Consider the following 23828-nt stretch of genomic DNA (forward strand, 5'->3'; position numbering starts at 1 on the left):
GCATTCGGGAGACAGAGGTAGGAAGACTGCAACTAGTCTACATACCAAGTCCCAGACCAGCCAGGAACCCACAATGACACCGTTGTCTTAAAACAAAAACAAAACAACAAAATCTGAACGCCTACAAATGATTAACTGTGAAAAATTCAACCATCAGTTCCAAAAGCCATGATTTTGGAAGACAGGTACGGAAGTTAAAACTGCATTTCTCACCAAAACCAAGTAAGAGTCATGTGACAAAGTCAGCTGCAAAGAAAACAGTAACTCGTAAATGGTTACGGTAACAAAAAAAATAATTCACACGAACCTTTTCTCAAGTATGATAATTTATTATGGTACTAAAAGCTGTCCACCAAAAAAAAAAAAGAAAAAAGAAAAAAACCTCCTTGTTCGGAAAAGGCATGCTTGATATACAATACTCACGATTATGTCCACTTATCAAAGTCGGGCGATCAAAGATAATGAGGGAGAGAATTGCTGGACTCCCATAGAAAAAGGAGTTCAGCAGGAAAGAGAAACAGTGAATGCACAAGGCGGGATGACATCATTTGGGTGGGATGACGTCACTGGGGAAAGGCATGTGACTGGGGCAGAACCTTCCACTCGCAGAAGGGACAAAAAGGTGGCAGGACAGTGAATGGCTGCTGACACAGAAGGCCTCGGGGCACTGCAGACTCTCGTTTTGGAGAAACCCACTTGGGCACTTTCTGCTTTGACGGTTTACAGCCACAGGAGACAGGCCAGAGGCTGATGCACCATGAAAGAAGGCTAAACAAGATTATTTTTATTAACAAGGGAAAGAAAGGCTCCAGCAGGCACAGAGCATGAGAGGTGGCTCCTGAGAGATGAGGGGAGTTGAAGGGCTAAAGTGGGAGGAGAGAAAGAATGGGAAGACTTGGGGAGCTGAATGGTAAAAGCTAAGCAAGCTAATAATAGAGACAGAAGGAAGTGCTGTGCCACGGGAGATAGATGGGAAGGAAGGCAGTGGTAGCCTGGGAATCACTGGTAACCATCCCACTGCACCGGAGGCTCCACAGCCTGACCCTTACCCAAACCAGAAACGTCCATCCGCACCCCTCACTTCTAGACCAGACTTACCAGCTACTTACAAAGACAATCTGAGGCTGGCAACTGCAGGCTATACAGTGAGTGTGATCCTGTGTGTGTGTGTGTGTGTGTGTGTGTGTGTGTGTGTGTGTGTGTGTGTGTGTGTGTGTGTGTGTGTGTTTACCAGAAGTAGTATACTGAGTTGGGCAATTGTGCAATGATATCTAGTATAGAGGCAGGCATTTGTGTGTGTGAGTAGTGTGTGGTATGTATGTATCTATGTATGTTATGTATATGTGTGTGTATATATACATATATATACATATATATACATATATATGTTTGTGTGTGTGTTGCATTTGTGTGTATGGTGGGTTTGTGGAATGTGTGTGTGTGTGTGTGTGTGTGTGTGTGTGTTTGTGTGTTTGGGGTGCATTTGTGTGTACGGTGGGTTTGTGGTGTGTGTGTCTGTGTCTGTGTGTCTGTGGTACATTTGTGTGTGTGGTGGGTTTGTGGTGTGTGTGTCTGTGTCTGTGTGTCTGTGGTACATTTGTGTGTGTGGTGGGGTTTGTGTGTGTGTGTGTGTGTGTGTGTGTGTGTGTGTGGTGGGTTTGTGGTGTGTGTTTTGTGTGTGAGTGTGTGTGTGTGTGTGTGTGTGGTGGGTTTGTGGTGTGTGTGTTTGTGTGTGTGTGTGATACGTGTGTTTACCTGGTTGGGCAATTATGCAATTATGACATAGGGGTGGGTTCCTTCCTGATCTCAGATTCTGCCCTGAACCATGAGGCTTAAGTATCCTGCCATTCGCTGCAAAGAAAAGAAAAACCCACCAACTCCCTTCTCAATACCAGCCTGGGAGCATAAAGGAGGCGATCCAGGAAAGACCCTTGGCACAAGTAGTATCTCTGGTAGTTGGTGTCATGCAGAAGACAGCTGGAACTGAGGCTGAAGGAAGGAGAAAGACGGGCAATCCAGAGGCCTAAATACAGAGTTAACTCTTGCTGGGGTCAGACAGGAGGGTGGCCTTCCCAAGTAGTATAGGACACTTGATATTCTCTTTGTATTCAGCAGCTAATGACAAACAGGGTCCACCCAAGCCAAAGAAAAAGAAAGGGGTCCTACCAAGCAAACGTTACCTTTCTTATCATATGCAGAATCTAGATAGATAGATGATAGATAGATAGACAGACAGATGATTGATAGATAGATAGATAGATAGATAGATAGATAGATAGATAGATAGAGAGTGAGTGTGTGTGTTATCTATATCTATTACATATATATGAAAACAGAAGAGGGGCTATTTGGGGCAGGAGGGGACCAACAAGAGCAGGGAGGAAAACTGAGAGAGCAGGGTTGGGGAAGCAAGCAAGACACCAAAGTCCAATGACATAAATGAGTGAAAAAAATCTTACAATAAAACGTGTTAACTAAAAAAAAAAAGCCCTGAATTCCCCTCCATGGCAGATTAATTTTAAAGCAATGTCAAGAGAATCTGTATCAATTCCAGTCACGAAAGTTCAAAAGTTTAAAAGTTTGTTGTTAGAACAAGGATGGCAAATTTCCACAGTATCAAACAGAGGTAGTCTCAGGGTGAGGCTGTGCCCGGGAACAAATGATAGGTCCCACCTTGCTGCGCCCTGGGTCTCCCTGCTGCATGACCACTGTGTCGGATGAGGGTGAAAGTGGAGAGAAACAGCCTTGGCAGTAGAGGGACTGAGCCAGGCTTTCAGTGATGCCTACGACAAGAACCTTGACAGCACCATGCTGTCAAAGCATGAGGGGTACCAAGACAGTGTCCTCCTGCCCTCAGGAGTCACCCCTCTACCCTGGCAGCTTCTGAAGTATGCACTTTCGCATCTGCACATGGGTCTAGAATTCCCTTCTCTCCAAGTGGCCAAACAGCACGTTCTGCCAGTTGACTGGGTGCAAGGACCTCATCTGCATCCATGAGAGAGAGAGACAAGGCAATCCAGACTCCCTGAGCAGACTGACAGATGAAGAGAAGCAGTATGGGGACCTACTCACCTGCAGCCAAGGTGAGGTAAAGGGCAGCAGGGCCAGCAGGCAGCTGCAGCGTGAGGCTGGGAGAGAGTCCCTGGCAGGTGATCAGGAAAAAAACTGGCACGGTTTGAGCGGGAACTATACAAGGATCTGTGCTGGGGTCTGGTTGGGTTCAGGAAGTTGGAACTTCTCCCACAGCTTAATTTCCCAGCTATCAGTCAATCAACGGCAACAAGAAAAGAAAAGAAAAGAAAAAGAAGTCTTTCTGGGCTTGTGTGGCAGGTTCAGGGTCTCTTGGAACTGCTCCCACTTGGTCAACTTCACATGTATGAAATCCTACGGATGAGACAGGACACCCGAAGACACCAAAGGATCTGCTGTATGAGTAAACACTGCAGTGTCGCCCTTTGCAGACAGAAATGTTGATGCTCCTTGCCACACCAACGATAAGACAAAGCTATTTTCCCAGTGCTGTGGAACCGTAGTCATTCCCACGCATGTATCCCCGAGGCACTGCTGTGAAACTAAGAGCACCGAAGACCTCCTCCTCTTGGTACCAGTGCCAGCACCGAAGGAAACACAGGCTTTAGAGAAAGCTGAGAAGAACCCACCCAGGGGCAAGGGCAGGGCCATACTCTACTTCAAAAGGTAATCACAAACTTCACAGAAGGTTCCAGGCCATCAGTGCTGACCAACTATGGAGGGAACAAGCTGGAGGAACAGTCCTGGGACTGGACTGTGTCGTGTTTGCCCCATTGTCTTCCATAGAGCTCCAACAAGATTATTTCCACCTTCTATCTACAAGGAGAAGTTCCTCAGGACCTTGACAGTACAAAGACTTCATGTTTCACATCACAAAACCCAGCATGCACTTAATAGACACTAAGTAAATACTAGCTGGTTTCAGAAATCTAATTCAAAGCCAGAGACATACGGCTTAGTTGCTAGAGTGCCTGCCCAGCATGCACAAAGCCCTGGGTTCAATTCCCAGCTCCCACAAACTGTGTGTGCCCACCTATAATCCAGAGCTGCATGTAGAAACAAGAGAATCACTCAAGGTCATCTTTCATATATAGTTAGTGAGGACAGCCTGAGTTATACAAGGCCCTGTCTCCCCCAACTCCCCACCCCCAATTTGCTTTTTTGATTCAAGGTGCCTGCCTCCCTTCTAGGCACCGTGTTGGAAACAGAAAATATAAGAATGAGTCCATTAGATTCCTGCCCTGTCTGGGCTCTCAGACCATCGAGAATAATAAGCCAGTCATCTATAACCGGATCACTGCCAATCACAAAAGGCAAGTTCAATGAGTTGTGGGAATGGCGTGCCTGGCACCCACAGAGAAGGCTTTGAAAAATAGGCTTCGGATAACAAGAAGGCTGCCAGGGAGAGAGAAGATCAGGGGAAGATTCCAGACATGAACGTTCAGCATATGGTCTGGGACAAGAGCAGTAGCGTCTGAGTGGGCTGTATTGTTGTGAGGGGAAGGGGAACACAGTATTAGAAAGTAGACCGTCGAGTGCCTCGCTTGACAAAACAATGAGCTGCAAGGAATCAGTCCAGAGCCAGGAATGGACCCCAGCACTTGGGAGAAGGCTGCAGAAAAATCAAGAGTTTGGAGCCAGTTTTAGCTATACAGAGAGTTTGAGGTCAAACGGGGTGGAGTTGGGATTAGAGTAGTGCTACAAGACCTTCTCGTTAAAAAGAATTACTCCGGGATAGCCTGACAGTGGTCTGTGCTGGGTAGTGTTTATGTAAACTTGACACAAATTAAAGTCATCTGAGAGAAGGGAACTTCAATTAAGAAAGGACAAAGAGGGGTTGGGGATTTAGCTCAGTGGTAGAGCGCTTGCCTAGCAAGGGCAAGGCCCTGGGTTCGGTCCCCAGCTCCGAAAAAAAGAAAAAAGAAAAAAAAAAAAAAGACAAAGAGTGGAACAAAGACTGAAGGAAAGGCCATCCACAGACTGCCCCACCCGGGGAATCCATCCCATCTGCTGACACCAAACCCAGACACTATTGCTGATGCCAAGAAGCGCTTGCTGACAGGAGCCTGGTATGGCTGTTCACTGAGAGGCTGTGCCAGAGCCTGACCAATACAGAGGCGGATGCTCGCAGCCAACCATCAGACTGAGTGCAGGGATCCCAATGGAGGAGTTAGGGGAAGGACTGAAGGAGCTTCCAACCCCATAGGAAAAACAACAACATCAACCAACCAGACGCCCCTCAGAGCTCCCAGGGACTAAACCACCAACCAAAGAGTACACATGGCTCCAGCCACATAGGTAGCAGAGAATAGCATTATCTAGCATCAATGGGAGGAAAGGCCCTTGGTCCAGCAGAGACTCAATGTCCCAACAGAGGCCAATGCTAGGGTGATGAGGCTGGAGTGGGTGGTGGGTAGGGGAGCTCCCTCATAGAAGGAGGAGGGGAGAGGGGATGGGATAGGGGGCTTGGGGAGGGGAAACAGGAAAGGGGGATAACATTTGGAATATAAATAAAATAAAATAACCAATAAAAGAAAGGAAGGAAGGAAGGGAGAGCCTCCATGAGATGTGACTGCAGGGAAGCCTGTAGGGCATTTTCCTAATCTGTGATTCATGGGAGAGGACACAGCCCGTTATGGCTAGTGGCCTCCATTCTGAGTTCTGTGAGAGAGCAGGCTAAGCAAGCCAGTAAGCAACACCCCTCCATGGCGGCTGCATCAACTCCTGCCTCCAGGTTCCTGCCTGGTTTAAGTTCCAGTAATGATCTCCATCCTTAGTGAACACTGATGTGGAATAAGCGGAAGGAACCATTCTCTCCCCAAGTTCACAGCGGTAGTGACCCTGACTGAGCCAGGGCTCAGGTGGAGACCAAGAGGAAAAGCAAGCAAGAAGACGCGGCGGGACCAGAAGCACGCCAGCAACAGCAGAGCAGACTTGACCTGAGGTATACTGCATAGAACTAGATGGTCTCGTTGACTGGCAAACATAGCACACCAGCCATCTTAAGGCTTCAGATCCAGAAACCTGACAACCGGACAGTTCGACAAGACCTGGTGATGCACACCTGTAATCTGTGCACTTAGTAGGTAGGGGGAAGAAGAAGGATTAGGAGTCTGAGGCCAGCCTGGGGCTGCATACATAGCAAGTTCAAAGTCAGCCTGTACTAATGGAAACCCAGTCTCAAGACAACAGCCACCACCACCCAGCAACAATGGATACGACTATTCACAGGCCGAAGACAAGAAGACAAGAGAAGGGTCATCATTCATTTCTGTGGCAGCTCTGACTTTACACTGGAGAGGTGACCCAGAGAGACCATCCATTTACTATCCTCTTCTCCCCTGTGACTTATATTCCAAATGATTTTTTTCCCCAGCCCTCTCTTTATAACATGACTGGTTAAGCAGAACCTTCTAACAGAAACCTCTCCCAAGAAAAGCTGCCGTGTCCCCTGGCACTCATCCCATTCACCAGCACCTCCTGGCAGGGACTGGCTTACGTGGGAGAGAAAAATAAATAAATAAAAACAGTACTAATAAGGCACTGCCAGGGTAACAAGCTGATCCAGTCAGAGGATTAGAAGAGACACCTGTTTCCTAACGTGGCAGCTGCTATCCTCGTCCTAGAAGCCTCCTAGTAACCAGAAAGGACTCTTCCACTAGAGACCCAACGGCAGCGGGCACCTGCGCAGACCCACTCTCGGCTGAACGTCAAGAGAGGTTCGAGGGAGAGCAGACACAGGACGGGAGCCCTGCCTCGCTGCTCTGGTGAATTCAAATGCGTGTCTGCTGACGAGGAGGCAATTTGCCTGTTACCCGGGTATTCTACGGCATGAATCTTTTAAGGCAGTTGTTAGATTCGAAGGTGTTATAAAAACATGCTGGGGCTTTTTGAAGTTGAGTTGGTTCACTCCCTGTAGTTGACCAGACACCTGTTCCGTTAAGCCAGCTTCTTAAAAGGCAAAGGCAGGATTCAAACACTGTCCGGTTTAGGAGGCAAATACAAACATAGAAGCAAATAACATTGTAAAATTATCTTCTCAGGCTGTTCACCACCGAGCAACACGTGCACACACACGAACACACGCACGCACACAATCTATCAACATACAAACACCACAGGCAAACTATTTCATAGCTACAATATGTCCACATTACCTTTTCAGACGAGACCAGGAGATGCTCTTAGAGACAGCTTGCTAACAGCCCCTCGGCTTGCTGTTTAACAATCCGTTTATAGCCCATCGCAAAGCCAACCCTCTAGGGAGATATATTTTACATCTATACGTAAGGTTTTCTTTGCTACAACAAGGCTGGATTTTCGTGCAATCTTTTCCTCTCTATGCTAACAAAAACAGACGACACCATAATTTCTATAACTTGCGATGCTATGAACATGCACATATATGCAAACCGAGTCACGAGAATAGACTCTTGTGGGGAGGAGGGGGGAGCAGAGTGATGCCCAAGAAATGGCAAGCCATACCATACAGGTCCTGATTAAAGCTAAACGCTGCGCATGAAGGCATTGTGTCAGCGGGCCTCAGGTTGTTCTCCCTAGAGCAGCCCTGATTCTAACCTCTAACGGTGGTTCTTAAGCATTGGTCCTCCGTGGCTTTACCTGGGAACCTTTACCCGCCCCCCCCCCCAAAGAATCTGCTTTATAGATGTGGAGAGTGGAAAAATCTTCCAGAGCACTTTATGAGGCCATCGGTGCTTACACGGATGTGGACAAGGAGTGTGCCTAAAACTGCACATTCCCCCAGAGCTTAGTATTTGTGCCCTGGGGAAAAATGAAGAGACGAACCTTCCCACAAGCAGTGAAAGAGAAGCATTGGAATGTCAGGCCTGGTCAACAGCCCAAGCCCAAGTCTGTCATTTGCCTCACCCTTACCCAGAGGGTAGTGAGAACTTCCCCATCATCCTGTCAACACGTGACATCCCCAAGAGGTTGAAGGGTGTCTCCCGGTTCGCTTCTCGGCTGGTATGTTAAGAGATTTACCGAAACTAGTTTGGGGTGGGTGAAGGGTTCGATCCTGCTTACAGGTTCAGTCTGAAGGGAACTCAGGACAAGAACTCCAAGCAGGACCCTGCAGTCAGCAACTGAAGCAGAAGCCAGGGAAGAGAGCCACTTGCCGTCTTGCTCCCCAGGCCTTGCTCAGTTTGTCCTCTTACATAACCAAGGACTACCTGCCCAGGGGTAGTACCACCCACAGGGCCCTGCCTTGACCAATAATCAACAAGATGCTCTACAAGACATCTACAGACATGCCCACAGGACAATCTGGAGGAGGTAATTCTTCAACCTACGGTCCCTCCTCCAAAATGACTCTAGCTTGTGTCAAGTTGAAAAAAAAAAAAACAGGGAGGAGGGGAAAGCCCACTAATATGAAATGCTAAGAAAAATCACAGCCATCCATTTTGGGGACAAGAGCTATGGAACGGATTCTTTCTGGCATTCCCGTGTTATGTGTGTATTTGCCCAAATACAGTTCTGCAAATCATTCTAAACAAACATCTAAGAAACAGACTGGGGTCGGTAAGACCTGTGGGTAAGGGCGCCTGCCATCAAGCCTGACCACCTGAGGATCACCGCATGGCGGAAGGAAAAGTCCCGAAAGCTGCCCTCTGACCTCCACACGCATGCCATAGCATGTGTGTACACACACATGAGAAGTAAATAGAAACATAACCTAAAGTATTTTTTAAAAAAGAAATAGGCTGCGTATGAACTCACACTCACCTATAACCTAGATCTAAGCCAATGAGAGGCAGGAGGACTGTGTTCTCATCCGCCCACACCTCCTCCATGGTGAGCCTTTTAAGACCACAGCTGAAACGAAAACACACAGAGACCATCTTTCCCTTAAATCAGACTGCTTAACACCCTGGCTAACCACAAAAGCACACGCGGGCATTCCCCTCGAGAGAAACTCTGCCTGACCATTTTACCAAGTTTCTCAAAGACAGACAAGTTCTCAGAAGAGCTGGTGAAGGCTCACGGGGACTTACTCCATTGAGTTTGCCTCTCTGGGGCCTCTGCTAAAACAAGGTCCTCCCCTAGACTGCAAGGCTCTTCGCTTGGCCTCCTTGCGTTTTTAAGGAGATTTCTCTCCCCTTCCCAGGCCATGTCTCACACATGTATCCCCACAGAACAAACTGTGTTGTACCCCAAAGTGTACTAATACTGATGCTAGTGCATCTATGATCCATAACTTATCTGAAAGAGCATCTGACTACATAGGCCTGCTTGGCCTGGAATTTACAATGTAGACACTGGCTTTGAACTCACTGAGATCCACCTGCCTCCGCCTCCCAAATCCTGGGGTTAAAGGTGTGTTCCAATAGGCCCTCTATGATCTCTTTTCAACAGGTAGGTCACTAGGACGATTAATCTTCACCATCAACCCAACTAGACTTAGAGTCCCCTAGGTGACATACCTCTCTGGGGGGGTATACATATAAGGGTGTTCTCGGGGGAGTTTAAGTGAAGAGGGGACCCTGCATGTGGGGACACCATCTCAAGGGCTGGGGTCTCTGACTGAACACGAGGAGAAAGCTGATCACTGGCACTCGTCTCTCTGCTTCCTGACTAAGACAATGAAAATGCAGCCGCCCCCATTCCTGCCCTGCTGTCACAGACTGACCCCTCAGTGTGAGCTAGAATAAAGCCTGCCTTCCTTACTTTGTTCCTTGTCAAGCGTCTGTCATGGCACTGAGAAAATAATGAACAGGGAGGGGTAGCTTAGGAAAGTGCACTCAGGAAAGGTGAGCTTGCGTGGGAAGGGTTCATTAGCATGTGTCCTCCAGGAGACATACTCCAATACCTTTGCCCATCTCCCTGCCGGTATGGGTAAGAGACAGAGACACTGAGGGAACACTGAAAAAGCTTAAAGGCTGCTGGTCCTCGATGCCCACCGAGACTCCCACTGAAGCCCAAGCATGGTGTTACAGAGCTGTCTGACCTACCGGCCAACTTCTGCCTGCAGACAGGTACACTCTACACCTTCTTGTAAACAGCCCTGACCAACCACAGAGCCCTAGGAGCTCAAGAAAGCAGAGTGTGAAGTTCAGAGAGGAAACTCCGTTCTTGCAGAGAACACCTGACCTTTCCCATCAATTCAGAATCTGCTTCCCCCTCCCCCGAAGGATAAGAGTTAGTAGTCTCCGGAAAGGACTGGATGCCACAAAGCTCAGTGGAGCTGGCCATTCTCGGAGATTTGAGGTGGACTCAGCCAAGTCAGGTCATTCAGGTCTTAAAAGTTGGAGAGAAACGGACACTTACACAGGCTGGGGAATTTGTCTAACTTACTCAGATTCTAACCCCCAAATGACAGGGTCTCATTAAATAGACACTGGCCTGAAGCTCAGAGATCCACCTGCGTCTGCCCCTAAGTCCTGGGATTAAAGGCATTTCCCACCACACACTCTTTGCTGAATGGAACCAAGAGACAGAGAAAAAGGTGTCCTGTGACCCCTGACCTGATGTCCTCTCCTCTCCTCACTGGCCATTACATCAATGGGTAATTATAACCCATTAAGTCAGGAAAGCCTCAGATCTCAAGAGCTTGTCAACGTGCCAAACAAGCAATTCACGACGGATCATTTCTAAATCTCCAAGACCTCATCAAAAGGAGACAGCAGCAACGAAACGCACCACAACTCCATTCCTTCCCAGTTCCCTTGTTCCCAAAACCAGCCAGAATGGCCCCAAGGCAGAAAACACATGATGAGGCCCAAAGAAAGCTCCCGTCTGTCCCTAGGGTACCAGCGATCAGTGCTCCAGCACACAGCTCAATGTCTGAGGCGTTGGTCTGGGGAAGACGAAGGCTACAATGAACAGCATGTAGAGACAGATGTCTGTCATCACCTCCTCTGAGATCCTCAACATGGTCAAGGACAGAGCCTGGTAACCCCACCCTCTTCTTTATGAAGCTTCCACCCTATTTCACCCTGTCCTACCCCTGGGAGATCTATGTATTAACCATTAGACTTGAGACAATGATAAGGATGAAGCTAATGAAGGGTTTTTCTTTTGTTGGGGAGTGGGGCTGGGAATCAAATCCAAGGATGGACAGATGGATGGACAGACGGGGAGACACACACACCCAGAGAAAGAGAGAGAGAGAGAGAGAGAGAGAGAGAGAGAGAGAGAGAGAGAGAGAGAAGAAGAAGAAGAAGAAGAAGAAGAAGAAGAAGAAGAAGAAGAAGAAGAAGAAGAAGAAGAAAGAGCAAATATTGTACCTAAGTTGTCCCCTTGACCTTAACACTTATTTTATCACTGGGGACCCAAGACCTACCTTCAGGCCACAACTACCCTGAGGTGAGCTGCCCTGCACCACTGTCTTTTCTTATCACAGTGTCAGACCCTCAGTGGCCACATGTAGACTTACACTTTCACTAGGGAGCGAGGAAGACTTCTTTAGGGGAACCTGGTGACTTTTGTGACAAACAAGATGTTCTCTGGGGTTTGGTTGGTGTTTTTCGGGGTTTTCTTTTGGTTTGGTTTTTCAATTACAACACTGATTTTTATCGGCAGCTCAATCTCTTCCAGGAAATACTCAAGAGTCGGTTTCCTCGCATGCAGGGGACATGCTTGAAGCAGGGATCACTGGTTTAGCTAGACAGACCATTCTAACGTGCAGAACCTGCAGTCTGCTATCGCCCACCGCACACCGTAGGTACTCGGCAGCTGACAAGAAAAGTCAGGTTCTACGGGTAGCCCCTGGGAGGACTGGGAAGGGTCAGCTAACCCGCCTTCTCCAACAGTCCGACCGTGTGTTCATTCTTTCATAAGGTGGGAAATGAATTCCTCAAAACAACAGGTATCTTCTTCAGTGGATGGGCCACTGGTAAGGCGCCTGTGGCCCCCGTAAACACCCTCATCCACGCTCCTGTAAGCAGCCCTAATGAAACTCACGTGGTTTGGGGGAGTGGGGGGGGCGGAGATAATGAAAGCAAAAGAGGGGACTAGTTGAGGAGACAGATGACAAGCAGAAAGGGGACAATGACGCTAAGGAGAGATTCTGTCCCAAAATACACTACACGCATGTATGAAAATATCATTGTGTATAATTAATGTGTGCTAACAAAAATCAAGTAAATGATATATAACATCTATACAATCTATTGTTATAAAGGTCATGTTTGCCCGGGTAGAGCTTGCACAAGGCTGCCACTGTGAAAAAGGGAGAACAAGTCTTTTTCTAGTCTGTATTTCCCCTTCCCGTGTAACACGTGTATGACAAGGAATGTTCGGGATGTCATTTTAAGTCCACGGCAAATAACTACTACTGAAAGGAGGCACTTCGCTCTCTTAACAGCTACAAAAAGCATGAAAATTCCCTCATGCCTCAAGGTAACAAGTTCGCCTTTTTTTTCAGACTCCTCTGTATAATTAAGATTCCACTGAGGGCCATCCTACTCCCAACTCATGAAGCTGGAACTCCACCGCCCCACAACACACAGTGTCTGCTGTGTGGTCAGACAGACATGGGATTGGCTGGGAAACAAAAGCCGGCTAAGGAACCCATGATGCTTTTCGAGTCGAGCCCCAGTCGAAAGTAACGAGCAATCGTAGGAACAAGCAGACCCACGAAACCGTCCCTACCACTGAGCAGAGTAATAACTCCAGTCAAGACACACGACCTGCAGAGCGTTTGCTTTTCCCCCATTCTCCTTCATCTCTGGAAACTTACTCAGAACCACAATCAGCTATTTCTCTCAAAACTCTGCTGGAAGATACAAAAGGCATTGGGTACAGTCACGTAATTGCAGTCGGCTCATCCCTTCTTCTTGTCGAGCCTTGTGTGCTCAATTAAAGTTTAGAAAAAAAAAAAAAAAAAAAAGGCTTTTCTGAGCAATGGCTGAGTGTCGCCAGGGCAGTGGGTTGGCAGCAAGAGCACCATGCTGGGCGCCAGCCAACTTGTGCGGCCTGGACCTTGGTTCAGGAAAGCACTACCAATCTCACATCTGATCATCTCTGGAGCCTGGATTCTCAACTGGGAAAACGTGGGTATCGAGACGATAAGCCCCTTCTAGGTTCACATGCTGTGGACCACAGAAGCCTTTTCACCCGCCAACACCTGTAAGGAGCCTGCGGTCACAGTGCCACCGGTTGGATGAGTTAATAAGATCATGATCAAGTAACACGAACAAGTTCAGGTCAGAACCAGGTTCCGCAGGTCTGTGTGCTACCATGTCCGCACTCCTCCTTGGGGGGCAGTCTACAGTAAACAGAGCCCTTCTCCCAACAACTAGCAATGTCCTTAAGAAACGAGAACCACACAGGGAAGAACCAAGGGGAGACAGAATAAAATTCAAAGCTAAATTCAGAGGCAAATGGGAGGACTCGGTGTCATCTCCCTGAACACATTTGCTGACAGAACTCACACCAGCCCAGCAGGGCAACGTGTCCTTTTTGGGTCATTCAGGAAATGAGGTCGTTTCCCTATGCCTGACTCCCACATACAAAGAGAAAGTCCCCCCAGCAGAGGACATAAATCCTCAGGAACCTGTTCTTTCACATCTTCCTTTGGGAGGGTGCTCATAAATCATCCGTCCAGATACAGGAAGCTTGCTTGGCCTTTTAAAAATCAACATTGTTTTTATTCCAGCCTTTTTCCCTTGGATATCTTTCCAAAATATATTTCATCCTCTCTTCACTTCTTAAATCGAGTGACTTAACTTGGAAGTCATAGCCAGTGCTGTCACCTGCCCATCTGTGGTGCCACACAGGCGGAGGGGCAGTGGTGTGTGTGTGTGTGTGTGTGTGTGTGTGTGTGTGTGTGAGAGAGAGAGAGAGAGAGAGAGAGAGAGAGAGAGAGAGAGAGAGAGAGACACTTATAATGGGAACACAATGCTGTCTGAATTCTTGTTTGATTTTTTTTTTATGGCTTCTACAAGCACCTCAAACGGAACACAACACATGATTCTGACGGTGTCTTGACTACAGTTAGCAATGGGATCTGGACAAGCTGTGAGCCTCAGTTTCTTTGATACCTTGTGAGACTTCTGGGTCATTCGCCCTGAATGTCCCTGAATCACCTGTACTGTGTCATCTCACACTGTCTCTGCGCCCTTCTCTGGTGCACCAGCAGGACTCTGTGGTTCTGCTAAGTCTCAGCTGAGGGACCTAGGCATTTTCCTCATCTGCTTATTAAAGCTGTTTGGATATAAAATTTTGAATACAGTGATATCCAGAGGGGGGGCTCCCCTTCCCAAAGAAGAAGGGAGGGGAAATGGGGAAGGATCTGTGTGACGGGTGCTGGGAGGAGAAGGGGGCAGATGTTGAGATGTAAAGTGACTAGATACATTTTTAAAATAAGAAAAGAAATTGGACACAGAAATAGCTCAAAAGTAGAGATCTTGCTTAGCCTATCTAAGATCCTGTGTTCAACAGCCAATGCCAGGTTTGTGGGTAGAGAGGGTTACCTAAGAAACAGACAGACAAATAAAAAAAAAAGCCCCAGAAATTTGTGAAGTCGAAGGCCCAAATGTCTCTCTTCGTTCAAGTAAACTGGAAATAATAAGTCCAGGATGGGTGGGCTCATACAAAGAGAAAAGAATAAAAAAAAAATCATTCCTTGGGTAGTGATGGGAAATGATATCTGCACATATTTCAAATAGATTCCCAGCATTCACAATGTTCATGCTTAATAAGAGGACACTTGTGGGGGGAGGACATTCATGGATTGGGCAAAAAGCTTTTGGTGGTGGTGGTGGTGGTGGTGATGATGTTGATGTTGATGATGTTGATGATGATGATGATGATGATGACGACGACACTGTACATAGAAAAGATGGCGTACTGTCAGTAAAGAGGGTGCCTGGCCCTGAGCCTGGGCAGGGTGAGGGCACCACCTCAGATATAGAAACCACTTAATGGAGCAACTGTTAACTAAGAAAAAGTAGGATGGGGGGGGCGGGGAGGTTCCTGAGTAAAAAGCATGGTGGTTGGGTTGGGGATTTAGCTCAGTGGTAGAGCGCTTGCCTAGCAACCGCAAGGCCCTGGGTTCGGTCCCCAGCTCCGAAAAAAAAGAAAAAAAAAAAGCGTGGTGGTCAAAAAACGGAGCTACAGAAGATAACACGCCACCAGAGAGCTGGATCACCTCGACACTCATCCAGAGGTCACTGGCTAGGACTGAGCGTCTGGCTAGTCCTAATGGGAATGAGGAGCAGCCCACCTTCAACAGGAACAAGCAGAGGAAACACAAGACCTCTCCTGGCTCCATCTCTGCCTGCCTCTCTCTCTCTCTCTCTCTCTCTCTCTCTCTCTCTCTCTCTCTCTCACCTCAGCTACGGTGATGACCCATCGGCCCATCACTCTGAGTTTCCTAATTTGCTTCCTGAAGGCGGTTACAGCTCGCAACAGTCACTGGGAGCTGCAGACCTGTGATGCAGTGTTTCAGCCTTGTACTGCCACCAGGCATACAAGCCTGGAGATCTGAGGCAGATCACTTAACCTCTCTGGCTTCAGTTCCTGGGTTTGTAAAATCGGGAGGGAAACTGCCTCCAGGATAGACTGGGAAGAGGGAATGAGGTCATTAAGCTCAACACATCAGGATAACTCTGATTAGTATGCAACCAGCGATGGTGGTGTTGGCGAAGGAGGCCTCGAGGCAAAGGAGGAGGAGGAGGAAGTGGGAGAAGTCCCTACAGAGTTGTATACCTGAGCTGGCTGCCTTGGGAGAGACGACCACTAGAACAGCAATGAGGCACTTTTAATTACAGGGAGTTTATAAAGTTCCCTAAGTTTTCGCATGGGTTCTGCGGTTTTCACAAGCACGGGCCATTAGGACTCCATGCAGTTAGCTGAATCAACATGGGGCGTCCCTACTTTACACAGTAAGGCCTTCTTGCTTATGCCAAAAGGACGGCAAATCCCTGGGACCAGACCAGGTTGTGCCGCACGCATATTTTCACTGTCAAAGATGAAAGGGTAACCCAGAGAATTAACAGGGCAAATGATAGATTTGTGGTGATATTTCAACACCAGAGGGCCGGTTTCAAGCACACGGCTGTACTCAGTCCTACGCAGTGGATGGCACGGAAACACAATTCACTCTTGCTGTTCATGGGGGCTCAATCTGAGATGTCCCAATAAACACTATTTTATTAGTCTGGTTCCCGAATGTACAGAAAAATCAATAAAATGCGTTTGCTTTTTAATAGGCTGTAATTCTAACTTCTCCCCTAATTTAGTCTAGCCTTTCTCTCCCCAAATACTAGGTTTGGCAACGAACAATCTTCAAGCTGGGCTCCCGTTGGCGTGGGAACACTGAAGAGAGATCACACTCTTTTTTCAATAAATATTGCATCCTCAAGTCTATCGGAACATTACAGCAAGGACGGACTCTGCCGGAGACCAAGTCATGGTGTTTTTCTAAAGTGGTATTCACAGAAAAGAGTATATCCCACCTTATCGCCCACATTCTAAGTGTCTTCCTGTGGTCCAGACTCCCCCGGCTGGGGGAGCCGTTCCAAAAAGGGCCAACCTTTAAAAGCCAGTAATAAAATGAAATTGGATCAACAAGTAACATCCAGCTGCCTCTCCCCCTGCCCCTCCCCGTGTGTTTGAGAACATGTCCTAGCTCTCTCTGCCTGCTGCTCACAGCTAAGGTATAACCCCCCAACCCCCGCTTTACCTACCCTTCCCTTTGGCACTCTAAAATGGCTCTCAGTATTCTTAAAAAGAGTGCTTAGGAGACATATGAGTGCTTAGGAGACATAAGTGAAGGTCTGCCTGTGGCTCACCCACGGGTTTATCAAGAGGTGACATGACAGCAGGTAGCAATGCTTCATCCAACAGTGGAACTTCCAGGCTCTCATGCACCCACCCTACCAGGTATCACTGCAAAACGTGGTGCCAAATACCAAGTCCAGCGGGCCCTTCTTCCCACATCCCCACCTCCTACCACTTCCGCCCCTCACACCTGACTAGACCCCGGCGGCCCACTGTTCCCACACACCTCAGCTTCCACGGCACATAGCTCTGTGCCCTCGGACCAGCTGCCCTGTGATTAAAATGGACCACACTAGGAAGTGCCAGAGAGCACAGCCTATTGTATCAGATTTCCCTGGCCTTTTACAGACACGGCTGTGAACCTTGAGAATGTGAGGTGGTGGCCTGAGACCCTGTGGGCCTGTGTTCCAACCGGGTTCAGTCATCCATGGGCTAAAGCACCCATTTAGGTCTCAGAAGCCAGCTATGAAACACAGAAGTGTGCGGCTCGAGGTCTGGCTAAGATCTCTCAATTCCGACTTAACTCTCAATATCTGAAAAGTTCCCAGGTTCTACTGTGAGAGAAACGGGAAACCCTACAAGCTAAGTCTTTATAGCGATCCCACAAGCCATTTTGTTCGCTTACTAAGTCTCTCTTTTTTATTATTTTTTATTTTATTTTCTTTTAAAGACAGGCTGGCCTCTAGCTTACTCCGTAGCCAAGGTTGACCCTGATCTTCCCTCGAATGTGAGGCGATCACCACTCTCACCTCACGTCCTTTCTTTTGCTTAGACGCAGAAGCAGTTTCTGAGGTTGTCATAATCACCATCGTATTAGTAGTATATATCAAAATCCTTTTACTTATTGGACAGAGACCAGGCAGAGCTCTGGAGCTTTGAGAGGCAACAGGAAACCGTATTAAATGAGGTGATCCCTGGGCAGAGAGGAAGGGGCACTCACGTCCTCCACACCTCACTTGGAGTCAGAACAGGACAGAAATGTTTCTGCACCGGCTGCCAGGTGAGAAACAGGCACTAAGATCACCCTCGCTAACCCGAGGGAATGAGACATCTAAACCATCTCCAGAACATATTTTTTTTAAAATGAGAATTTCATCCTATCATAAAGGTGAACTGATAAGAAAACAGGAAAAGAAGGGCCAGGGGCATCGTACCACTAGCTTTTGTGTGCCAGATCACCTCAACCAATGAGCCCGTGTGCCCGTGTGCCCGTGTGCCTGTGTCTGTGCCAAGCCTTGCAAAAGGCCGGTGTCACCTGGGCCGCACCACTTTCCACTGTTACTTGGCTGAATTTAAAAGTGAACAGGTTCCTTGGAGGTGACTGGCTGATGGTTGGAAAAGCCAACCTATTGGCCTTTGTCCTGTGACAAGCCTGATCTTCTGGGGGTGGGGGGGTACACAAAACAAAAGGAAAAATACCTGACTTCTTACAGACAGATGGTCAGCCAACCCCACCAGTGAGGAACAGAGGATAATGTCACAGCAGTCACAGAGGGGCTGTCACAGAGAACCAACAAGAAGTCTCCAAGTCACTCTGCATGACCCCAGCCTACAGGGGAAGCTTCTCTCCTAGACTGTAAAAGTGTCACACAAGGCCCTGCCCCACTCTGTCCGCCACCTATACTCAAACGGTCTAAATGGTATTACATGGGTGTCACTGATTGACCAATTCAGAAACTTTCACCTTGGAAACTCCACCCTGGTCCGACTCTTGTCTTTCCTAGCAGAACAGACAAGGGCTCAAAAGTAAACAAAGTACTTCCCCCCCCACCCCACCCCCCCTGTGGCTGCCTCTGGCCAAGCTCCTGTGGCTTCCATCTCACCAGCTGCTGAGGAATTTACTGCTGCCGACCAGCTGTTTGTGCTGCAGGAGAGCAGATAGGGAAGGTCTCAGGAGTGAGGGAAATCTCTCCTCAAAGGCAGCCTTCCTTCATTCCTTCAGCCCAGCACAGCATCCTTCAAAGACTCATCCTTCAAAGACTCACTTGCATTCCCCACCTCCAGGAAAAGTTTAGCCCCTACCCGGCTCGGCTCGAGTAACGTCCCTAGAAGCAAGCAACTTGCTTGGGACTTGCTAGTACACATTTTTTTTTTCCCTCACCGAACCACAGTACCACATCCCAAGGACTAAATGAAGCCCCCACATCACTGGAGCCCTTTCGGATGACCTGAGCTAATCCTGGCCCTCGATCTCCACGGTGTATTATGGAACAGAATAAACTCAAGCAACTCCACGTAGGGGAGATACTCTTCATGCGCACACACACCTAAAGACACCCTCGGCCTAGGCAAGCATTCACAGACTGTCTCCGCAGATAACAGTCCAAAACGAATTAAAAAAAAAAAAAATGTCACTCGCATAGGTGGTGGAGAATAATAAACCCATTTGGAAGACACATTAGACACTGATAAAATAAACAATAATAAAAGGTACGCAAAAAGCGTGGAAGGTCACCGTTCAAGAAAGAGCAGAGTTCAGCTAGCCCATGTAATACACGGTTGGTTCTGGGCTCCATTCCCAGGACCAAAGTTTAAAAACAAACAAACAAAAAAACAAAAACAAAAACAAAAAAAAAAACAAAAAAACCCAAACAAGACAAAACAAAACAACCTAAGATAATAAGGAAAAGAATGAGGTCGCACATGGCATACCACTTCCCTGTCACACATGAGGATGTGTTCTGGTGGGGTTTGGCTTCGTAACATGTTTTAGGTCTTCTCTCCACTGGGGCGCAGCAACGCAGGCCGTCCGTTCATCCGTTCGTTCAGCAGAGGCACTCTGCTTCCAGCAGGGCTGATACCAAGAGCACATCAGAACTGCAGCCATGCCCCCCTCCCTCAGTTTAGAAGAGGTTGGAGGAGTCACAGGATAGACCACAGTGTGCTGTTTGCAATCAGAAGCTGCTGGGCTGCAGCTGGTCCAGATTTTTCTGCTGTCAGGAAAATCTGCCATTGAGCCAAACACAATTTACTGACCAAATACCCTATTATTTAGTTACCTCTGTTTTTGTTATGAAGTGTGAAGTAAATTAGATTATCTATACGACGACATTTTTTTTTCCTGGACTCGATGAAGAATCTAATTTCCAGTGCAAAGGAAAAAGTATCTCGGCATCCTAAATTCTTTACTGAGGCACTCACGGCTCCAAAGCCTACCCCAGATACTCACAAACACAAAAGGCCAAAAAGTTCCTCTGCTCTTCTGCGAGGCACAAAACAGACACCAATGCACCTTCTAGGTCCCCACCCTCCTTACTTCAACCCCATGACCATCATTCCTGATAAGAAACACTAAGGTCTGATTCTAATGATGAAAAACTAGCAAGCCGGTGACAAAATACCTTTCCCTCCCATAGATCCTGGATGAAACGCTGTTACCTCCCCAGAGCAGAGAAAACAGGCTAGTTGCCCATTGTTTCCGCAACATCCAGGCAAGAGACACATAGGCCAAACCCTCAGAAAACTTGAGAAACTTCAGCCTTGCACAGAGAGCAGAAAACTTGCCACCTGGTAACTGACAGAACCTTGAAATAAATGCAGCACGGAGGAAAAAAAAAAAACTGGGGAGGCAGACAAATCATTCTGCCTCCCAATGGTGGCAAACTTCACAACAACTTTTTAAAAGCAATGAACTACAGCACTAAAGCCTATGTAGATAGACCGTGTGCATGCATGCCATACGCGACTACCTGGAAGGCGAAGGCTTTGCAAATATCCCTCCTGAACAGGCCAGGGAGCCCAGAGATTGCAGCTTTTCAACACCAGCTCGGACTGTCAGAGAAGGTCATTTTGCCTAGCCGCTTCTTTTCCACCCTGCATCACAGGAGTTTTCTACTTTCAGATTGCTCAACTTTCATATGCACTAGAGTAAAACAACGATTCAGCAACTTTATTCACCTTGGTTTAATTTTTTTTTTCATTGTGCAATGCCCAGGAAAAGCTGACACCAAGATTGTCTTAGCACTTGCAATCACAATCAGAAAAGAGGGTAAAATAAAATTCTTGTGATTGGGGGGGAGGGGGAGAGGAGAGAGGAGAGAGGAGAGAAAGACCATTCCAAGCGGGGCCCCTAGAACTTTTTCCCTAGGGAGACCACCCCTCGGGAACAAAAGTTATAATTCAATCTCCTGGTAGGCGTAGGAATAAGGAGAAGGGGTTTTTCTTTTTCCGTTCTTATTTTTAAGCGCACTAATTACGGAGGTGCTCTACAGATCTGAAGACAAGCCGGGTTCCTCCTACCAACTGAGAGCCGCATTACATTGTCAAAAAAGCAAGGGAGTGGGGTGGGGGGCCCCAGGAGCCCAGGAGGAGCTCGGCGGGAGAGGGGTGTAGCAAGGTTACACTAAAGGGTACAGCCGCTGCCGCGAGCTGCATCTCCTTTCCCTCGCGCCCCAAATAATTTCCCCCGCGAGCCTAGCAACTGCACCAGCAGCCCCGGGGCAAGGGGGTTCCGATCGTCCAAGGGGGAAGGAAGAGAATCCGATCGTTACCTTAATGCTACACTGAGCAGGAGTCTCAGACATGTCTCACAGCGAAAGGGATCAGGAAGTTCTCAGTTTTTTTCCACTTTCCTTTCCTCTCCCCAACCCAGAAACGCTCGGCGGGGCAGCGGGACGCGGTCATTTAAGAAGTTTCTTGCAGCATCGCCGGCGGCGGCCGCCCGAGGGGGAGGGGGGGGTCTTCGGAACGCGCGGATCGGGCGCGAGGTGCGGGGGCGTGGGAGCCGGCGAGCACGGCGTGGGGTGTGCGGGTCGCGGCGCGGCGACCTGGGCGCAGCCGGCCGGCCTCGCGTGTCTCCTCCCACCCGCGGCCGGCGCGCCCGCCCCCGCCCGCCCTCCCGCGGCGCTCGCTCGCTAGCTCGCTCGCTCCCTCCCTCCCCCTTTCTCTCTCTCTATTTCTCTCTCTCTCTCTCTCTCTCTCTCGAATTTTTTCCTTCCTGGGAGAGAGAAACTGAAAGGCAGAACTGAGAAAGCTCTCTGCTCATTGATCTTGAGAGTTTCAGGGCAGAAACTGACGTGAATTCCCAGCACCCGGCTCTGCCTCTTAAAGGAGCCACCAGGAAATAAAAGCTCGGGTTACCGCCGGCCGCGGAGAAATCAAAAGGCGTGCGGGGGAGGGGCTCGGGATGCCCAGTGGCCCGCCCCGAGGCGAAGGACGCCTTTGGGGAACCTTGCAGCGTGGCCCCGGGACCAGCAAGCCTGGTTTATCTCTCTCCCGCCATCCCTGGCTGCGCCTCCCGAGGACCTGGGCCAAGCACAGTAGGGGCTTTTCTGTGCGCTCCCCGAGGAGCAGTTGCAGCCCGGGGACGGCGGTCTAGGAAGGGGCTTTCCGGGAAGGACGCGGCGCCGCAGGAGGAAGCGAGACAATGGCCTTTGTTCTGCGCGGCGACCGCGGCCGCTTTAAGAGAATCCACCAGGAAATGGGAGCTCGGGTTACAGGCTGCGCACGGGGAAGTGCAGGGCGCGACGCCGGAGACAAAGCCGCGCGGCCGCGCTCCGGCTCAGGGACGCGGCGAGCGGGGGCTCCCCGAGACGGGGGCGCCCCACGGCCTGACCTCCCGCCTTCCCCGATTCGAAATCCCCCGGCCATTTAAAGCCACAGCGGCCGCTACCAACCGACGTAGGTGACTGGACTACAAAGTTGACAGGGCGCGTTCCAGCAGATCTTAGCCCTCCCCTGGGCCGCTGCTCCGGCTCGGTCATTGGTGGAGGTGACAACCCGGGGTCCTGCAGAGGAGGGACTGCCAGAATCCTGAGGCTGAGGCGCTAGCCTTGAGCACCAGCGTTCCGATCACTCTATTTTTATTGCTATTTATAATCTCTTAAAATGCCCACCGCAGAAGATGGTGTTTAAATTCTAACCCGCTAGTTTATATAGGGTTTAATGTGTAGATATATAACGAAAAGCTTAATGCACTTCCATTTTGTCTTTTGACGGTAAAATAAACATAAATGTGTGTATAAATGGATTATATTCATGTTCCCTGCTGAGGATTTCCCAGATTCACCTCTGTATTCCCACTAGTTTCTTAGGGAGGAGACAGGCAGGAGCAGTATTATTTTGAAGTTAAATCTCCCAATGTAACCCTGACTGGCCTGGAACTGTCTCAGTCTGGCCTGGAACTAGTAAGCCAGTCTGCCAATCTGCCTCTGATTTTCCTTTTTCTGCACACTTTTCAGCGTCATAAAAACGTGCTCAGACTTTCACAAACAATACTTCTGTTCATCAGAACACTCTAAATAAAATTTGCCAAGAGTCGGATGGGAACGCACCCTGTTGCTGACACAGTAATGTTTTTGGAGGGAACCTCCAGGTACCACCCCCAGTTTTTTCATCTAGTAGTCATGCTCACCAGAAGAACTTAAGTCTTTTACACACTCGTTCCCAACCTCGCATGCACTTACCTTTACTCCCGCGCGGTTGTAGCTTTTTACTGTTGCTCCTCACTAGGAATTTTCGTTGGGTTTGGGTGGTTTTTGTTCTGAGACAGTCTCACAGTGTAGATGAGACTAGCCTTGAAGCCCGATCCATCTGCCATCTGCCTCCCAGTGCTGGGATTAAAGGTGTGCACCACCACACCCAGCCAATCGGTTTTGAGATTTTCTTGAATTTGTAGTGCAGGTTGGCCTTGAAGCCTTGAGCCTGGGCCACTGTGCATTTGCCCTTTCGAGCGGGAGGCGGTGCTTGAACGTCCATTTGTTATTTTGTTTACAGCCCGGGAGATTGAACCTAGGCCTCATCTGTTCTAGTCTAGTGCTCTACTACTGAGCTCCATCCCCAGCTAAGCAATTTCTGTTTTTCTTTGCTTCTCTTAACTGATGTTTGCAGACACTGGATCTTGTGGGCTTTTGCTGTGTTGAGTCTTATGCACCTTTCCATCCCTTATCTAACTGTAGGGTCTCCCATGACGTCTCAGCACCTATGCATGGGAACAGGGCAACTAAGTTACAAGGTTTTCGTAAGTGTGAGGTTGCTTACAATGGTCTTTCCTTTATCTGTGGAGGATATATACCAAGAGGCCTGGTGTGTACCTGAAGGCAGACACCACACACACA

The 23828-nt window shown here is 48.6% G+C and overlaps 1 protein-coding gene across 2 annotated transcripts in view; it reads right to left on the minus strand.

Annotated features, from left to right (window-relative positions):
- Etv6 (ETS variant transcription factor 6) overlaps positions 1-21632 on the minus strand; it is a 234570-nt gene extending 212938 nt beyond the window's left edge. Inside the window, exon 1 of one of the 2 annotated variants that reach the window (XM_032905549.1) lies at positions 21264-21632. In XM_032905549.1, coding sequence (XP_032761440.1) covers positions 21264-21296 — 33 coding nt within the window. In that variant the 5' untranslated portion in view covers positions 21297-21632. Of the gene's footprint in view, positions 1-20151; positions 21241-21263 lie in introns of those variants that run through there. The other variant, XM_032905548.1, reaches the window with a different exon arrangement.
- Between the last annotated feature and the right edge of the window lie 2196 nt (positions 21633-23828).

Source organism: Rattus rattus, chromosome 6 (genome assembly GCF_011064425.1).
Source record: "Rattus rattus isolate New Zealand chromosome 6, Rrattus_CSIRO_v1, whole genome shotgun sequence".
NCBI lineage: Eukaryota > Metazoa > Chordata > Mammalia > Rodentia > Muridae > Rattus > Rattus rattus.